Consider the following 14,713-nt stretch of genomic DNA (forward strand, 5'->3'; position numbering starts at 1 on the left):
AGTACACAACCAAGTACGTCCGGTCAACCTCCGTTCCGGATGGGCTTCACTTGAATCTGACCGCTATTGAAAAACTCAAAAGCTTGATAACTAATCTCATTATCTCGAAAAATACTGTTACCATAATCAATAAGAAGCAGCATACTAATCCAACGGTGTCAATAATAAAATGTCAAGAAGACGGCACAGTGACGGAGATGATGGTAAGTGGTCGTTAGCTAGCTAATTCGAGGCCAGAGTACGTTAGTTAGCTTAACGTTCGCTGAAGCCAGCGTGAGTTGATGCTGCTCGCTCTGCAGTCAATGTGCAGCATGCTACGTTAGCTAGCTACCTTGCGTACTAGTTAAATCACCATAGTCAGTTCAATTAACTAACGTGAGAAGTTATTTGACTATCGGTTCATACATCAATGTGAAACACCAAACCAAGTATTTTGCAAGTCACATTGGCAGTTTTCCAACACCCCATGATTAGCTAGCCTGATGGGTTAACATAGCCCTTGCTTTTAGCCGGTTAGCTAGAAATTGTCTAGCTAGTTAGCAACCTAACTACCCGTCGTCCACCATCGTATGCAGCCCTAGCCTACCAGCGGCAAGTAGTAGTCTAGCGGTTAAGCCAATAACCTAGAGGTCTCTGGTTCGAATCCCCGTGTTGATTAGGTGAAACATGTGCCCTTGAGCGACACACTTAAACCTAATTGTTTCAGGGTCGCCGTCAATAATGGTTGATCTCTGGCCGAGGCTGTCTCAGGGAGAGTGGAATATGCAAAAAAGACATTTCAATTTGAAATGGGACAAATGTTAGCACCCACCTAATTATTTATTATATATTTGTCCTTCAAATAATTGATATATTGACTTGTTAACCACTGTGATAAAGTGATAATCAGCTGTTGAATCAATAAGAGGTTTCCCAGCCCCTGTTTCAGAACAAAGCTGAGGGATGGGGCTGGAGAAAAGTAACCACTCTCAAATTCATAGATATAGCTATGGATACAAGGACCATCCATGATATCAGCATTTATTTGTTTTTCATCTAGTTTGTTTACAAACATTGGAGTAAAACAAACTTGTATTTTGGGTTTTGATGGGGTATGCAGTTGAACTAAGCTCATGAGGCATTTATAGGTTATATTAGTCAAGAATCAATGGGTACATATCATTAATTTATAAGTCCAAAAATTGATGTTGCAACTGCAGATGGCCCCTTCTAACTAAATGTTGTTTTTGGGGCACATTTCAGACCTTGGGTGTGCTTGCAACTAGTGATGTCAAAAAGTTGTCTTGCTATCAGGCTTGTGGCCTCTGCCATTTACCTCACAATGGATCTGCAAAATAATGATTTGTGAAATTAACTAGTAGCCAGTTACACTACTGTAAGATAATGGTTTTAAAGAGAAAATAATTTCACGTGTCAGTGAGTTAGCACAAAAGGTTCAATTGAAGGAAGGGTCCGTCTCAGACTACCTGTTCCATCTCACCGTCATCCATCATGTATGTGTGCATCTCATTCTAGGTGGCCAGTCTCACAAAAGAAGGAGAACTTCTGAGCCCGTTGAGATTGAGGATCGCCTGGAATCACTGATATGTCGAGTGGGAGAAAAGGTAATAGGGCTTTGCAGTAAGTGTGGGTATGTTTTCTGGATGATGTGTGCATTTTGTCACTCACTATACTGTTGTCTGATTTGACCCCTGAAATCACCAGATATGCTGTTTTCCAATTTCTTAATTCATTTGCAGAGTACCTCTTCCCTGGAAAGCAACTTGGAAGGTCTCGCAGGTGTATTGGAAGCGGATCTCCCCAATTACAAAAACAAAATCCTGCGCATCTTGTGTGCTGTGTAAGCTATTCCAAGTTATTGTAATACATTTGAAATACTTTTAGTGCAGTCATAGGTACAGTACAGAACGGTTCCACATTCTAATTGTGTGTCTTGTTTTGACAGGGCTCGACTTCTACCCGAGAAGCTGACCGTGTACACAACACTAGTGGGCCTTCTCAATGCCAGGAACTACAACTTTGGCGGGGAGTTTGTGGAGGCCATGATCAGACAACTTAAAGAGACCTTGAAGGCCAACCTGTACACCGACGCTCTTTACCTGGTAAGTGTTTGGTGCCATAAAATAATTGGTCCACAGATTCACCAGGCAAATTTAGCAAGGGTCTCTCAAAAACAATTACAGATGCATTTCAATAATGTTTGACACACTCTTCTCTCCAGGTGCGCTTCCTCTGTGACCTGGTGAACTGCCACGTGATCGCTGCCCCCTCCATGGTGGCCATGTTTGAGAACTTTGTTAGCGTCACTCAGGAGGAGGACGTTCCGCAGGTAACGTGTTATTGATACATTTTAAAGCCATGAATTGTATGCAAGTTCACTCAATGGCCAGTTTATTTGGTACGGTCATCTACTACTGGGTGGTACCCCCTTTTACCTCTACAACAGCCCGGGCATGTAAATGTTGCTCAGTTGGTATCAAGGGACCTAACGTGTGCCAGGAAAACATTCCCCACACCATTACACCACCGCCACCATCCTGTACCGTTGACACCAGGCAGGATGGGGCCATGAACTCCTGCTGCTTACGCCAAATCCTGACTCTGCCATCAGCATGACCCAACAGGAAGCGGGATTCGTCGCACCAGGCAATGTCTTTCCACTCCTCAATTGTCCAGTGTTGGTGATTGTGTGCCCACAAATTGTGCGTTCCGAGATGCCTTTCTGAACACCACAGTTTTACTGCACCTGTTAGCTTGCACGATACTTGCCATTCTTCTTTGACCTCATCAACAAGCTTTTTTTGCCCACAGGACTGCCGCTGACTAGATGTTTTTTGTTTGTCGCACCGTTGGAGATACTGGAACCGGTGCACCTGGTACTGACGAGTATTCAGACCCCTTGACTTTTTTCACATTTTGTTACGCTACAGCTTTATTTTAAAATTGATTAAATTGTTTTTTTCCCCCCCTCAATCTACACATAATACCCCATAATGACAAAGCAAAAACAAGTTTGTAGAAATTCTTGCTACTTAAGTAAATGTGATATAATTTTATTTTTTTAAGTATTCAGACCTTTTACTCAGTACTTTGTTGAAGCACCTTTGGCAGCGATTACAGCATCGAGTCTTCTTGGGTATAACGCTACAAGCTTGGCGTACCTGTATTTCTGCAGATTCTCTCAAGCTCTGTCAGGTTGGACAGGGAGCATTGCTGCACAGCTATTTTCAGGTCTTTCCAGAGATGTTAGATTGGGTTCAAGTCCGGGATCTGCCTGGGCCCTTCAAGGCCTTTCAGAGACTTGTTGCGAAGCCACTCCTGCGTTGTGTGCTTAGGTCCTGAGCGTTCTGGAGCAGGTTTTTATCAAGGATCTCTCTATACCTTGCTCTGTTCATCTTTTCCTCAATCCTGACTAGTCTCCCAGTCCCTGCCGCTGAAAAACATCCCCACTGCATGATGCTGCCACTACCATGCTTCACCGTAGGGATGGTGCCAGGTTTCCTTCAGACGTGACGCTTGGCATTCAGGCTGAAGAGTTCAATCTTTTATTTAACTAAGCAAGTCAGTTAAGAACACATTCTTATTTACAATGACGGCCAACCAAAAGGCCTCCTGCGGGGATGTGGGTTGGGATAAAAATAAAAAGAATCACAAGAGACAACACAATTTCTACATAAAGAGAGACCAAAGGCAGCAACACATGACAACACAGCATGGTAGCAACAGAACATGACAACTACATGGTAGCAACACAACATGGCAGCTGCAGGCTCAGAAAACAGCAGAAAGGGCAAGAAGATAGAGACAACAATACATCACGCAAAGCAGCCACAACTGTCAGTAAGAGTGTTCATGATTGAGTCTTTGAATGAAGAGAGATAACTGAGGTGTGTAACCTTTTATTTAACTAGGCAATTCAGTTAAGAACAAATTCTTATTTACAATGATGGCCTACCTAACAGTGAGTTAACTGCCTTGTTCAGAACAACAGATTTTTATTTTACCTTGTCAGCTAGGGGATTCGATCCAGCAACCTTTCGGTTACTGGCCCAACGCTCTAACCACTAGGCTACCTGCCGCACCAATAAAAAAACATATTGCTTTCATCAGACCAGAGAATCTTGTTTCTCATGGTCTGAGAGTCATTAGGTGCCTTTTGGCAAACTTCAAGCAGGCTGTCGTGTGCCTTTTACTGAGGAGTCGCTTCTGTCTGCCAAACTCTACCATAAAGACCTGATTGGTGGAGTGCTGCAGAGATGGCTGTCGTTCTGGAAGGTTCTCCCATTACAACAGAGGAACTCTAGAGCTCTGTCAGAGTGACCATTGGGTTCTTGGTCACCTCCCTGACCAAGGCCCTTCTCCCTAGATTGCTCAGTTTGGCTAGGCCGCCAGCTCTAGGAAGAGTCTTGGTTATGCCAAACTTATTCCATTTAAGAATGATGGAGGCCACTGTGTTCTTGGGGACCTTCAATGCTGCAAAAAATGTTTTGATACCCTTCCCCAGATCTGTGCTTCGACACAATCCTGTCTCAGAGCTCTACGGACAATTCCTTCGACCTCATGGCTTGGTCTTTGCTCTGACATGCACTGTCAGCTGTGGTACCTTATATAGACAGGTGTGTGCGCCTTTCCAAATCATGTCCAATCAATTGAATTTACCACAGGTGGACTCCAATCAAGTTGTAGAAACATCTCAAGGATGATCAATGGAAACAGGATGCACCTGAGATCAATTTCGAGTCTCATTACAAAGGGTCTGAATACTTATGTAAATAAGCTTTTTCAGTTTTTTATTTTTTAATAAATTATAAAAATAAATAAAAATGAACCTGTTTTCCCTTTGTCATTATAGGGTGTTGGTGCAGATTGATGAGGAAAACATGAATTTAATCAATTTTAAAATAAGGCTGTAACATAACAAAATGTGGAAAAAGTCAAGGGGTCTGTAGGACGCTCGTTATGCCCATTCTAACGTTCAATCGAACAGTAACTGGATGCCTGTCTGCTTTATATAGCAAGCCACAGCCACATGACTCGCTGTCTGTAGGAGCGAACCATTTCATGAACGTGTTGGTGTACCTAATAAACTGGCCACGGAGGGTGTGTGTATATATTCAGTTTAGTTTGACTATTGGTGCATTTTGACTGTTTTCTCTCTTCCCAGGTGCGTTCGGACTGGTTTGTCTATGCTGTTCTCTCCAGTCTCCCCTGGGTTGGGAAGGAGCTTGATGAGAAGAAGGACGTAGAGATGGACCGGCTCCTCAACCAGATTGACGGTTATCTCAAGTACACTTTCTTTCTGTCTTCCACTATAGTTTGGTATTTACATGTCTTTACATTTGAGTCATTTAGCAGATGCTCTTATCTAGAGAGACTTCCAGTAGTGTCTTTCTGGCTCTTTTGTTGAGAAACTGTGCATGACGTAATGCAATTTAAATTCATGAGTATTTTGAGGGTGATGCCTTTGTCAACTGCACTAAATAGTGATGAGACGATCGTGGTGACGCCTATCTACTGTTTTTCAGGAGACGACTGAAGACTCATGTCCCCATGCTTCAGGTTTGGACGGCAGAGAAGCCACACCCACAAGAGGAGGTAAGTTGTTTTTATTTATTGTGTTTTTATTTGTCTGGCCAAGTATTTATTCAGTGTTTTTTTTAAGATCCTATTCTGGATTTTCTGTTTCTTACTTTTGAACACTGCATTGTTGAGGAAGAGCTTCTAAGTAAGCATTTTGCTGTACCACTTACACCTGTTCTATCCTGTGCAAGCAGGCAAATACACTTTGATTTGAAGTAGGAGATACCAGTGTTGATAAGTGTTATATTCCATCACCACCTCTCTCTCCCTCAGTACCTGGACTGCCTGTACGCTCAGATCCAGAAGCTAAAGAAGGACCGCTGGCAGGAGCGCCACATCTTGCGGCCGTACATTGCCTTTGACAGCGTGCTGTGTGAGGCCCTGCAGCACAACCTGCCACCTTTCACCCCACCAGCCCACATGCCCGACTGCCAGTACCCCATGCCCCGCGTTATCTTTCGCATGTTCGACTACACCGATGCCCCCGAGGTACCCTGTACCATTCCCTCTCTCAGACCAGTCAGGAGTACAGAGAAAGAGGAACGTTTGGGAATGGGGTTGCCTTTTGGGTTGCTCTGAACTAGCCTTTCTTCCTCTCCCTGACCACAGGGCCCTGTCATGCCAGGCAGCCACTCTGTGGAGAGGTTTGTTATTGAGGATAACCTTCACAACATCATCAAGTCCCACTGGAAAGAGAGGAAGACCTGGTGAGCTGTTGTACATTCTAATGGACTTCTTAATGTGTCCTCTTGTTGTTCGAGTTAGTCATTTGTGATTGAGGAAATGTGAGAGAACATTTTTTTTATATATATATTTCTATTTTTTATTTTTTATTTATATATATGTATCAGTGCTGCGCAGTTGCTGAGCTATCCAGGGAAAAACAAGATCCCACTCAACTATCACATTGTGGAGGTAAGTCCATTACTGCTTCATACCAAGGAGTTTTATCAATTGGAGAACAGGAACTTAGTTCACTTCCATTCCTCTGTCTTCTGTCAGGTGATCTTTGGAGAGCTCTTCCAGCTGCCCTGTCCCCCCCACATCGACGTCATGTACACCACGCTGCTCATTGAGCTCTGCAAGCTGCAGCCAGGCTCCCTGCCCCAAGTTGTATCCTTCACCCCGCTAGTGGGACACAATATTTGGCTACTTCAGGAATGCATTTTTCTTCTCTGCCCAAAAATTGAGTACGGGGAAACTAAGGTACACAAAATACCACGGGGAAAATTCAGAAATACGTTTTTCAGAGATCCTACTTTTTTAAACCAATAATTCATAATTGTTTTTTGTCAGGCTTGGATACTTGTTTTACGTCACATAAATAGTGATAGTTAACCCCTTAACCGCCTCCTCCCAGTTGGCCCAAGCCACAGAGATGATGTACGTGAGGTTGGATACCATGAACACTATTTGCATAGACCGACTACTCAACTGGTTCTCCCACCATTTGAGCAACTTTCAGTTCCGATGGAGCTGGGACGACTGGTAAGATCAGCTGTCTTCCTCAACTGAATTATTTGATGTAGTTGGAATCACTCCTTATTATGGTTACGGCAATGCTCATCTGTTCACGTTCATCTCCAAAGGGTGGACTGTTTGGCCCTGGATGCAGACAAGCCCAAGCCCAAGTTTGTCAAGGAGGTTCTGGAGAAATGCATGAGGTATTTCATTCAGATCCACTACTGCTGTTGCACCCAGCTTGTTTTAGATCATACATAGGGATGGATATGTATAGAGATGGCTCTCCTTAGTCTGTCTCTAGAAAGTGACCAATGAGCTTCTGCTCTTCACCTCCAGGCTCTCCTATCATCAGCGGATAGTGGACATCGTCCCTCCCACTTTCTCAGGACTCATCCCAGCCGACCCCATCTTCTTTTACAAATACCAAGATGAGGCCAACAGTAAGTACACCGCCTCTCCAAAGGTTTAATTTCTGTAAGATGCTGTCTGTTGGTTTAGCATAGCCTGGGGACTAAGATGACTCTAATGTGCTTGTCTTTGTGAGCCTGGTTTATTGAAAAGTATTGCTCTGCCATTTGGTTTTCTGTTGTATTATAGATGTTGCCTTTTGAGTGTCAACCTCAAAGAAGCCACAGGGGTACCACTGCACATTTGTGTTGTTATCCCAGTGAACTAAATACGGTGTGCACTGTCTTCCTTTTCTGTTTAACTCTTTGACGCATGACTACACCTCTGCCTTTGTCCAGGTGCGCTGCCAGGCTATGCGGTGGCCATAGCGGTGGGCAACGCCATCAAGAACCGGGCCTCCAATGAGGAGATCCTCACCGTGCTCAAAGACGTGCCGAACCCCAACCAGGAAGATGACGACGGTCAGTTAGCCCCCAAACCCACTCATCTTCCATGTTCCTATTGGGATATGTTCTACTCATTCTCACTCACTCCTCCTTTGTCTGTTTCCAGATGAGGGTGAGGGCTTCAACCCCCTGAAGATAGAGGTGTTCCTGCAGACCCTCCTCCATCTGGCTGCCAAGTCCTTCAGCCACTCCTTCAGTGCCCTGGCCAAGTGAGTGTGCCTGTTATTCCAACCCACACTTTCCATTCCTGTGCCCTCCTCTGCTGTGTGCCACAGAAAAGGGTGGCATTGTTCAGTCTTGAGGCTTAGTGTAGCATTGCTATGCTACTAGGCAGTTGAATGAACACACGTGCTTTGTCTGTGTGTACAACACCTAAAGTGTCCTGTTTCTGTCACCCAGGTTCCATGAGATCCTGAAGGCCCTGACGGACTGTGACGAGGGCAAGCTGCATATCCTCCGGGTGGTCTACGAGGTCTGGAAGAACCACCCACAGGTTAGAACCGGCCCATTCACCTACACTAGAGCACTCATTTCCCCAGAGTTAGAAGAAATGTGTTTATTTTTTACAACCAAATCTCATTTTAAAAACAAAATGTAAATGGCATGTTATTGAAGAGTCCAGACACCTTATTTGTCATTTCACGTTTTAGAGAAACTTACCCCAAACAGCAAATCGCTTCCTCATCCTCGTTGTGTAGTATGTGGGCCATGAGAAAACCTGAACAAAGGCTCCAAAAACACATCAAATACATAATTTTAGAAACGGCAAAGCTCTCAGTATAGTGATGCGAGTCTTTAGATGTTGTACACATGAAATTATGTCCTTCTGAACTTTATCCGCAACGCTATATTCCATTTTGTTGCGGCTCGAGCAAACACCTCTCCGTCCATTTTACAGGTAACTGCCAAAATAAAGGAAACACTTGAGTAAATGAGGGATACAAAGTATATTGAAAGCATGGGGTGCTTCCACACAGGAAGTTCCAAACACGTGTAGAAGGAGCATTGAAGCTGTTCTGGTGGCTCGTGGTGGCCCAACACCCTATTTTTTTATTTCATCTTTATTTAACCAGGTAGGCCAGTTGAGAATAAGTTCTCATTTACAACTGCGACCTGACCAAGATAAAGAAAGCAGTGCAACAAAAACAACAACACAGAGTTACACATGGGATAAACAAACATACAGTCAATAACACAATAGAACAATCTGTGTACAGTGTGTGCAAATGAAGTAAGGAGGTAAGGCAATAAATAGGCCAATAGTGGTGAAGTAATTACAATTTAGCAATTTTCACTGGAGTTATATATGTGCAGATGAGGATGTGCAAGTAGAAATACTTGTGTGCAAAAGAGCAGAAAACAAATATGTGGATGAGGTAGGTAGTTGGTTGGATGGGCTGTGTACAGCTGCAGCGATCGGTAAGCTGCTCTGACAGCTGATGCTTAAAGTTAGTGAGGGAGATATAAGTCTCCAACTTCAGTGATTTTTGCAATTTGTTCCAGTCATAGGCAGCAGAGAACTGAAAGGAAAGGCGGCCAAAGGAGGTGTTGGCTAGTGAAATATACCTGCTGGAGCGCGTGCTAGGGGTGGGTGTTGCTATGGTGACCAGTGAGCTGAGATAAGGCGGAGCTTTACCTAGCAAAGACTTATAGATGACCTGGAGCCAGTCGGTTTGGCGACGAATATGTAGCGATATCCAGCCAACGAGAGCATACAGGTTGCAGTGATGGGTATTATATGGGGCTTTGGTGACAAAACGGATGGCACTGTGATAGACTACATCCAGTTTGCTGAGTAGAGTGTTGGAGGCTATTTTGTAAATGACATCGCCGAAGTCAAGGATCGGTAGGATGGTATGTTTGGCAGCATGATTGAAGGAGGTTTTGTTGCGAAGTAGGAAGCCGATTCTAGATTTAACTTTGGATTGGAGATGCTTAATGTGGGTCTGGAAGGAGAGTTTACAGTCTAGCCAGACACCTAGGTATTTATAGTTGTCCACATATTCTAAGTCAGAACCGTCCAGAGTGGTGATGCTAGTTGGGCGGGTGGGTGCGGGCAGTGAACGGTTGAAAAGCATGCATTTTTAGTTTTACTAGCATTTACGAGCAGTTGGAGGCCATGGAAGGAGAGTTGTATGGCATTGAAGCTTGTTTGGAGGTTTGTTAACAGTGTCCAAAGAAGGGCCAGATGTATACAGAAAGGTGTCATCTGCGTAGAGGTGGATCAAAGAATCACTCGCAGCAAGAGCAACGTCATTTATATATACAGAGAAAAGAGTCGGCCCGAGAATTGAACCCTTTGGCACCCCCATAGAGACTGCCAGAGGTCCGGACAACAGGCCCTCCGATTAAGACACCATGTTGGTGTTTCCTTTATTTTGGCAGTTACCTGTTGCAGCAGGCTCCACGGAAAATGGAACCGCTCAAGACGGCTCGAGGTGCGCAAAAGGGAATATAACATTTAGGATTAAGTTCAGAATGACACAATTTCATGTGTACAACATCTAAAGACCTGCATCACTATACTGAGAGCTTTGCCGTTTCTAAAATTGTGTTTTGGGGGAGGTTTAAGTGTTTTCAGGGCCCCCATACTAAACAACAAGGACGAGGGAGTGATTTGCTGTTTGGGGCAGTGGTGTAAATTACTTAAGTAAAAATACTTTTAAATACTACTTAAGTAGTGTTTTTGTGTATCTGTACTTTACTATTTATATTTGACAACTTTTACTTCACTACATGCCTAAAGAAAATTATGTACTTTTTACTCCATACATTTTCCCTGACACCTAAAAGTACTCGCTACATTTTGAATGCTTAGCAGGACAGAAAATTGTCCAATTTGCACACTTATCAAGAGAACATCCATGGTCATCCCGACTACCTCTGATCTGGCGGACTCACTAAACACAAATGCTTTGTTTTTAAATGACTTTGGAGTGTGACCCTGGCTATCTGTAAATAAATAAAAAACAATACATTTTTGCCTTCTAGTTTGCTTAAAAACGTCTTAAGGATTGGACCCTTTTTGTCAATTTTCGCCTAAAATGACATACCGTAATTTCCAGACTATTGAGCGCACCTGAATATAAGCCGCACCCACTGAATTTAAAAAAAAATATTATTTTGAACATAAATAAGCCGCACATGTCTATAAGCCGCAGGTGCCTACCGGTGCATTGAAACAAATGAACTTTACACGGGCTTTAACGAAACACGGCTTGTAACAAAAATTAATAGGCTTTAATGAAACACGGCTTGTAACAAAAATAAATAGGCTTTAACGAAACATGGCTTGCAACAAAAAATAAAAAATTAGCAGTAAGCTTTAGTTGTCTTTTTGCACTGAGTCAATTCCTCACGCTGCTGTTTCCAACGTCTTATCATTGAGTCATTAAGACCAAGCTCCCGTGCAGCAGCTCTATTTCCTTTTCCAACAGCCAGATCAATCGCCTTCAACTTGAAAGCTGCATCATATGCATTTCTCCGTGTCTTTGCCATGATGAGGGTGACAAAATGACTACCGTAATCAGAATGATGGGAAGTTTGAGAGCGCTCAATTTAATCTAAATAGTAAACAAAAAAGTTGTTTGACCTTAACCCATTCGGCAATTTCATTGGTCTAATGAAAGCTTCATGCCGCCAAAAAACTGAGCACGTCACAGAATGTGTTTTGTTTGGAGAAAAAAAAATTGAAAGCGGGAAAAATCCATATATTAGCCGCGTCATTGTTTAAGCCGCGAGGTTCAAAGCGTGGGAAAAAAGTTGCGGCTTATAGTCCGGAAATTACGGTACCCAAATCTAACTGCCTGTAGCTCAGGACCTGAAGCAAGGATATGCATGTTCTTGATACCATTTGAAAGGAAACACTTTGAAGTAAATGTGATATTAATGTAGGAGAATAACACATTAGATCTGGTAAAAGATAATGCAAAGAAAAAAACATGCGTTCTTTTTTTGTACCATCTCTGAAATGCAAGAGAAATGCCTTAATGTATTATTCCAGCCCAGGCACAAATTAGATTTAGCCACTAGATGGCAGCAGTGTATGTGCAAAGTTGTCTCAAGACTGCCCAAATGTGCCTAATTGGTTTATTAATACATTTCCAAGTTCATAATTGTGCACTCTCCTCAAACAATAGCATGGTATTATTTCACTGTAATGCAGTTAGATTAACAAGAATTTAAGTTTTCTACCGATATCAGATATGTTTATGTCCTGGGATTTTTTGTTTGTTACTTATAACCTCATGCTAATCACATTAGCTTACGTTAGCTCAACCGTCCCGAGGGGGGGGGGCTATATTAACTTTTGACATAAGTATATTTAAAACCAAATACTTTTACTCATAGTATTTTACTGGGTGACTTTTACTTGAGTCATTTGCTGGTTTGGGGTAAGCGTCTCAAACGTTAATGTCACAAAACATGCCATTTACATAACAAATTGAGATTTGGTTGTAAAAAAACAAGTTCTCCTTTAATATAATGTTGTGAATTGTGCCCTGACCATAGGTTGTATGGAGAAAGGTGAGAGTCTTTGGTGTAACTCAGTGTGGTTGACCTGTCTGTCTGTGCAGATGGTCTCTGTGCTGGTGGACAAGTTGATCCGTACACAGATTGTGGATTGTGCAGCCGTAGCCAACTGGCTCTTCTCCCCTAGCATGGCTCATGAGTTTACCAGGTGGGCCTTAAACCCTCTGCGTGTGCACACGCACACGTTTGCTGTGTCTTCCCTGGCTGTAAATTAAATAATGTGAATATCGATCAAGTAGTTTTCTCAGTTATACTAATACAGTTTAACTGTTTTGAAATTAATTAACTCATGGATAATCCATGCGTGGCCTTGTGTCGGGCAGGTTTTACGTGTGGGAGATTCTGCACTCCACCATCCGTAAGATGAACAAACACGTCCAGAAGATTCAGAAAGAGCTGGAGGAGGCCAAGGATAAGCTGGAGAGACAACAGCATAAGAAGGTAGGCAGCAGGTGGGTGTCCTAGCAACCACTGCTGTAAGCAGAGCTTCTTATAGACTCTTTAAAGCCAATAATTAACCAACAATATGGCTCTGAATAGTGTACTGATTATGCCAGTAATTTTTTATAAGGTTTGCACAAAGCAGAATGTTCCCTTCTTGATTATGTAGTGACCCTTTTTTAATGGTGCCCTAGTTTTGCTGTCTAAACCTGCGTCACACGTGATCTTATCAAACCAACTAAGTGAATTTGGCCTTGAATGGACACACTGTCCCTTTCAAACATTTTTATCAGTTTCCTGATAAGTCATCAGTACATGTCAGCATTATTACCATATTAAAGGAACTAGAGGAGCCTAACATACAAAAAACAAGCAAATAGGACTCTCGTGTCTCTCTCCATCTCTCAGCAGAAGGACAGTGGAGACGAGGAAGACATGGAGAAGAACAGTGAGGATGAGGACGGTCAGCTGGAGGAGCAGATCGAGCGTCTGCAGGAAAAGGTGGAGTCGGCCCAGAGTGAGCAGAAGAACCTCTTCCTGGTCATCTTCCAGGTATTGGTCTGGATGGACAATAAAGCTTTGTGAATTTGAATAGACTGTCAGCAACATGGTTGCCTGTATTGTTTTCAACTGTTCAGTCCTTTCAGTGATGACGTTCTGTATGATTACAGACCAATTTCAACCTTAAGTTCTACCATTATTTTTTCTCTCACTTCTATTTCCTCTCCTGTCCCCGTAGCGCTTCATCATGATGCTGACGGAGCACCTGGTGCGCTGCGAGACAGGCAGTGTGGACTTCAGCACACCCTGGTACAAGAATTGCATCGAGAGGCTGCAGCAAATCTTCCTCATGGTAGCTACTACTCCTCCTTCAGTCAATTATTTTCCATGTAATTCAAGTTCAACTGATGTTCATTAAGGTCTTTGTTTTCCCCTTCTGCAGCACCATGTGACAATCCAGCAGTACATGGGGACACTGGAGAACCTACTGTTCACCGCCGAGCTCGACCACCACATCCTAGCTGTGTACCAGCAGTTCTGTGCCCTGCAGCTCTGAGCCCGTACACACCATACTACACACATAGCCAGCTCTTGCATCAAGATTTCCTCGTTAGACCTTTTTTGTTATTTCGACTTTGTGTGGTGAGTGCCGTTCAAGGTATTAACTGTAAAATTACCATATTTTTTAAGTTCTTTCTTTTGGGTCCTTCTTTCGTTTTCTTTTTTTCCCCCTCCATTTTGTTGTTCATTTTTTTACCACATATTAGTCATAGTCTTATAGAGTACCACAGTATGAGTCATAATACCCATAAAACCTGTCTACTTTGATGCTAGTTAGCATTTTCAAATCTGAATGTAAATAGAGCCATATGTATTGATAAGTCACCTTGTCCGAGAGATGTACATGGTTATCAAAACGTCACAACAGGGTCAGCCTACATGAAACACAGCCTTTATTTTAAGTGTTTCTAAAATTCCCTATGGGAAAAATGAATGGTGGATAAACGTTTAGAACCATTTCCCTGTTTGACCGCTAGGTTTTATGGGTATTATGACACCTCCACTGTGGGGCTCTATTAAAGTGGATCTTTTAAAAACCTGAGGTTGCAAATGGGCAAAAAGCAGTAGGCGAGCCTGAATCCAGAGTGCTCTTTTTTTTATGTATTTAATGTGAATGGAAATTGGGAAACAGTTAAAACTGTACTCTTCTGTTGGCCACTGTGTAACGTTTACATTTCCTGCCCTTATCCCTTTCCTCTTAGCCACCTCTTCAAGGAAGGAAAACAATGACTGACATGGAATTCAATAAAGTGGTTGATATAATAACTTATTTTTTTTTT

General features: G+C 42.9%; 1 protein-coding gene across 4 annotated transcripts; it reads left to right on the top strand.

Annotated features, from left to right (window-relative positions):
- Nucleotides 1-29: 29 nt before the first annotated feature.
- LOC115171400 (nuclear cap-binding protein subunit 1) lies at nt 30-14,700 on the top strand. Of its 4 annotated transcripts, none has more exons than XM_029728181.1 (23): nt 30-203; nt 1,516-1,604; nt 1,740-1,840; nt 1,946-2,102; nt 2,222-2,329; nt 5,165-5,286; nt 5,526-5,595; nt 5,854-6,069; nt 6,190-6,287; nt 6,432-6,495; nt 6,583-6,693; nt 6,941-7,068; nt 7,170-7,244; nt 7,381-7,484; nt 7,791-7,913; nt 8,005-8,107; nt 8,298-8,391; nt 12,476-12,579; nt 12,755-12,872; nt 13,281-13,424; nt 13,612-13,725; nt 13,816-14,015; nt 14,636-14,699. In XM_029728181.1, exons 1-22 carry the CDS (start codon nt 170-172, stop codon nt 13,927-13,929), a joined length of 2,391 nt encoding a protein of 796 aa, XP_029584041.1. In that variant the 5' UTR covers nt 30-169; the 3' UTR covers nt 13,930-14,015; nt 14,636-14,699. The 4 variants fall into 4 exon arrangements, with proteins under 4 accessions (XP_029584041.1, XP_029584058.1, XP_029584068.1 ...); XM_029728198.1 differs by having other exon boundaries at nt 70-203; nt 12,755-12,883; nt 14,636-14,700; XM_029728208.1 differs by having other exon boundaries at nt 70-203; nt 12,755-12,883; nt 13,284-13,424; nt 14,636-14,700.
- Nucleotides 14,701-14,713: the final 13 nt, after the last annotated feature.

The sequence above is a fragment of the Salmo trutta genome, chromosome 3, assembly GCF_901001165.1.
Source record: "Salmo trutta chromosome 3, fSalTru1.1, whole genome shotgun sequence".
Classification (NCBI taxonomy): Eukaryota; Metazoa; Chordata; class Actinopteri; order Salmoniformes; family Salmonidae; genus Salmo; species Salmo trutta.

Bases quoted from the DNA above. Each gene is read 5' to 3' on its own strand.
- LOC115171400 (XM_029728181.1), top strand. From the start codon at position 170: ATGTCAAGAAGACGGCACAGTGACGGAGATGATG. The intron at 1,605-1,739 runs GTAATAGGGCTT...ATTCATTTGCAG, and splicing joins TATGTCGAGTGGGAGAAAAG to AGTACCTCTTCCCTGGAAAG. The intron at 8,108-8,297 runs GTGAGTGTGCCT...TCTGTCACCCAG, and splicing joins TCCTTCAGTGCCCTGGCCAA to GTTCCATGAGATCCTGAAGG.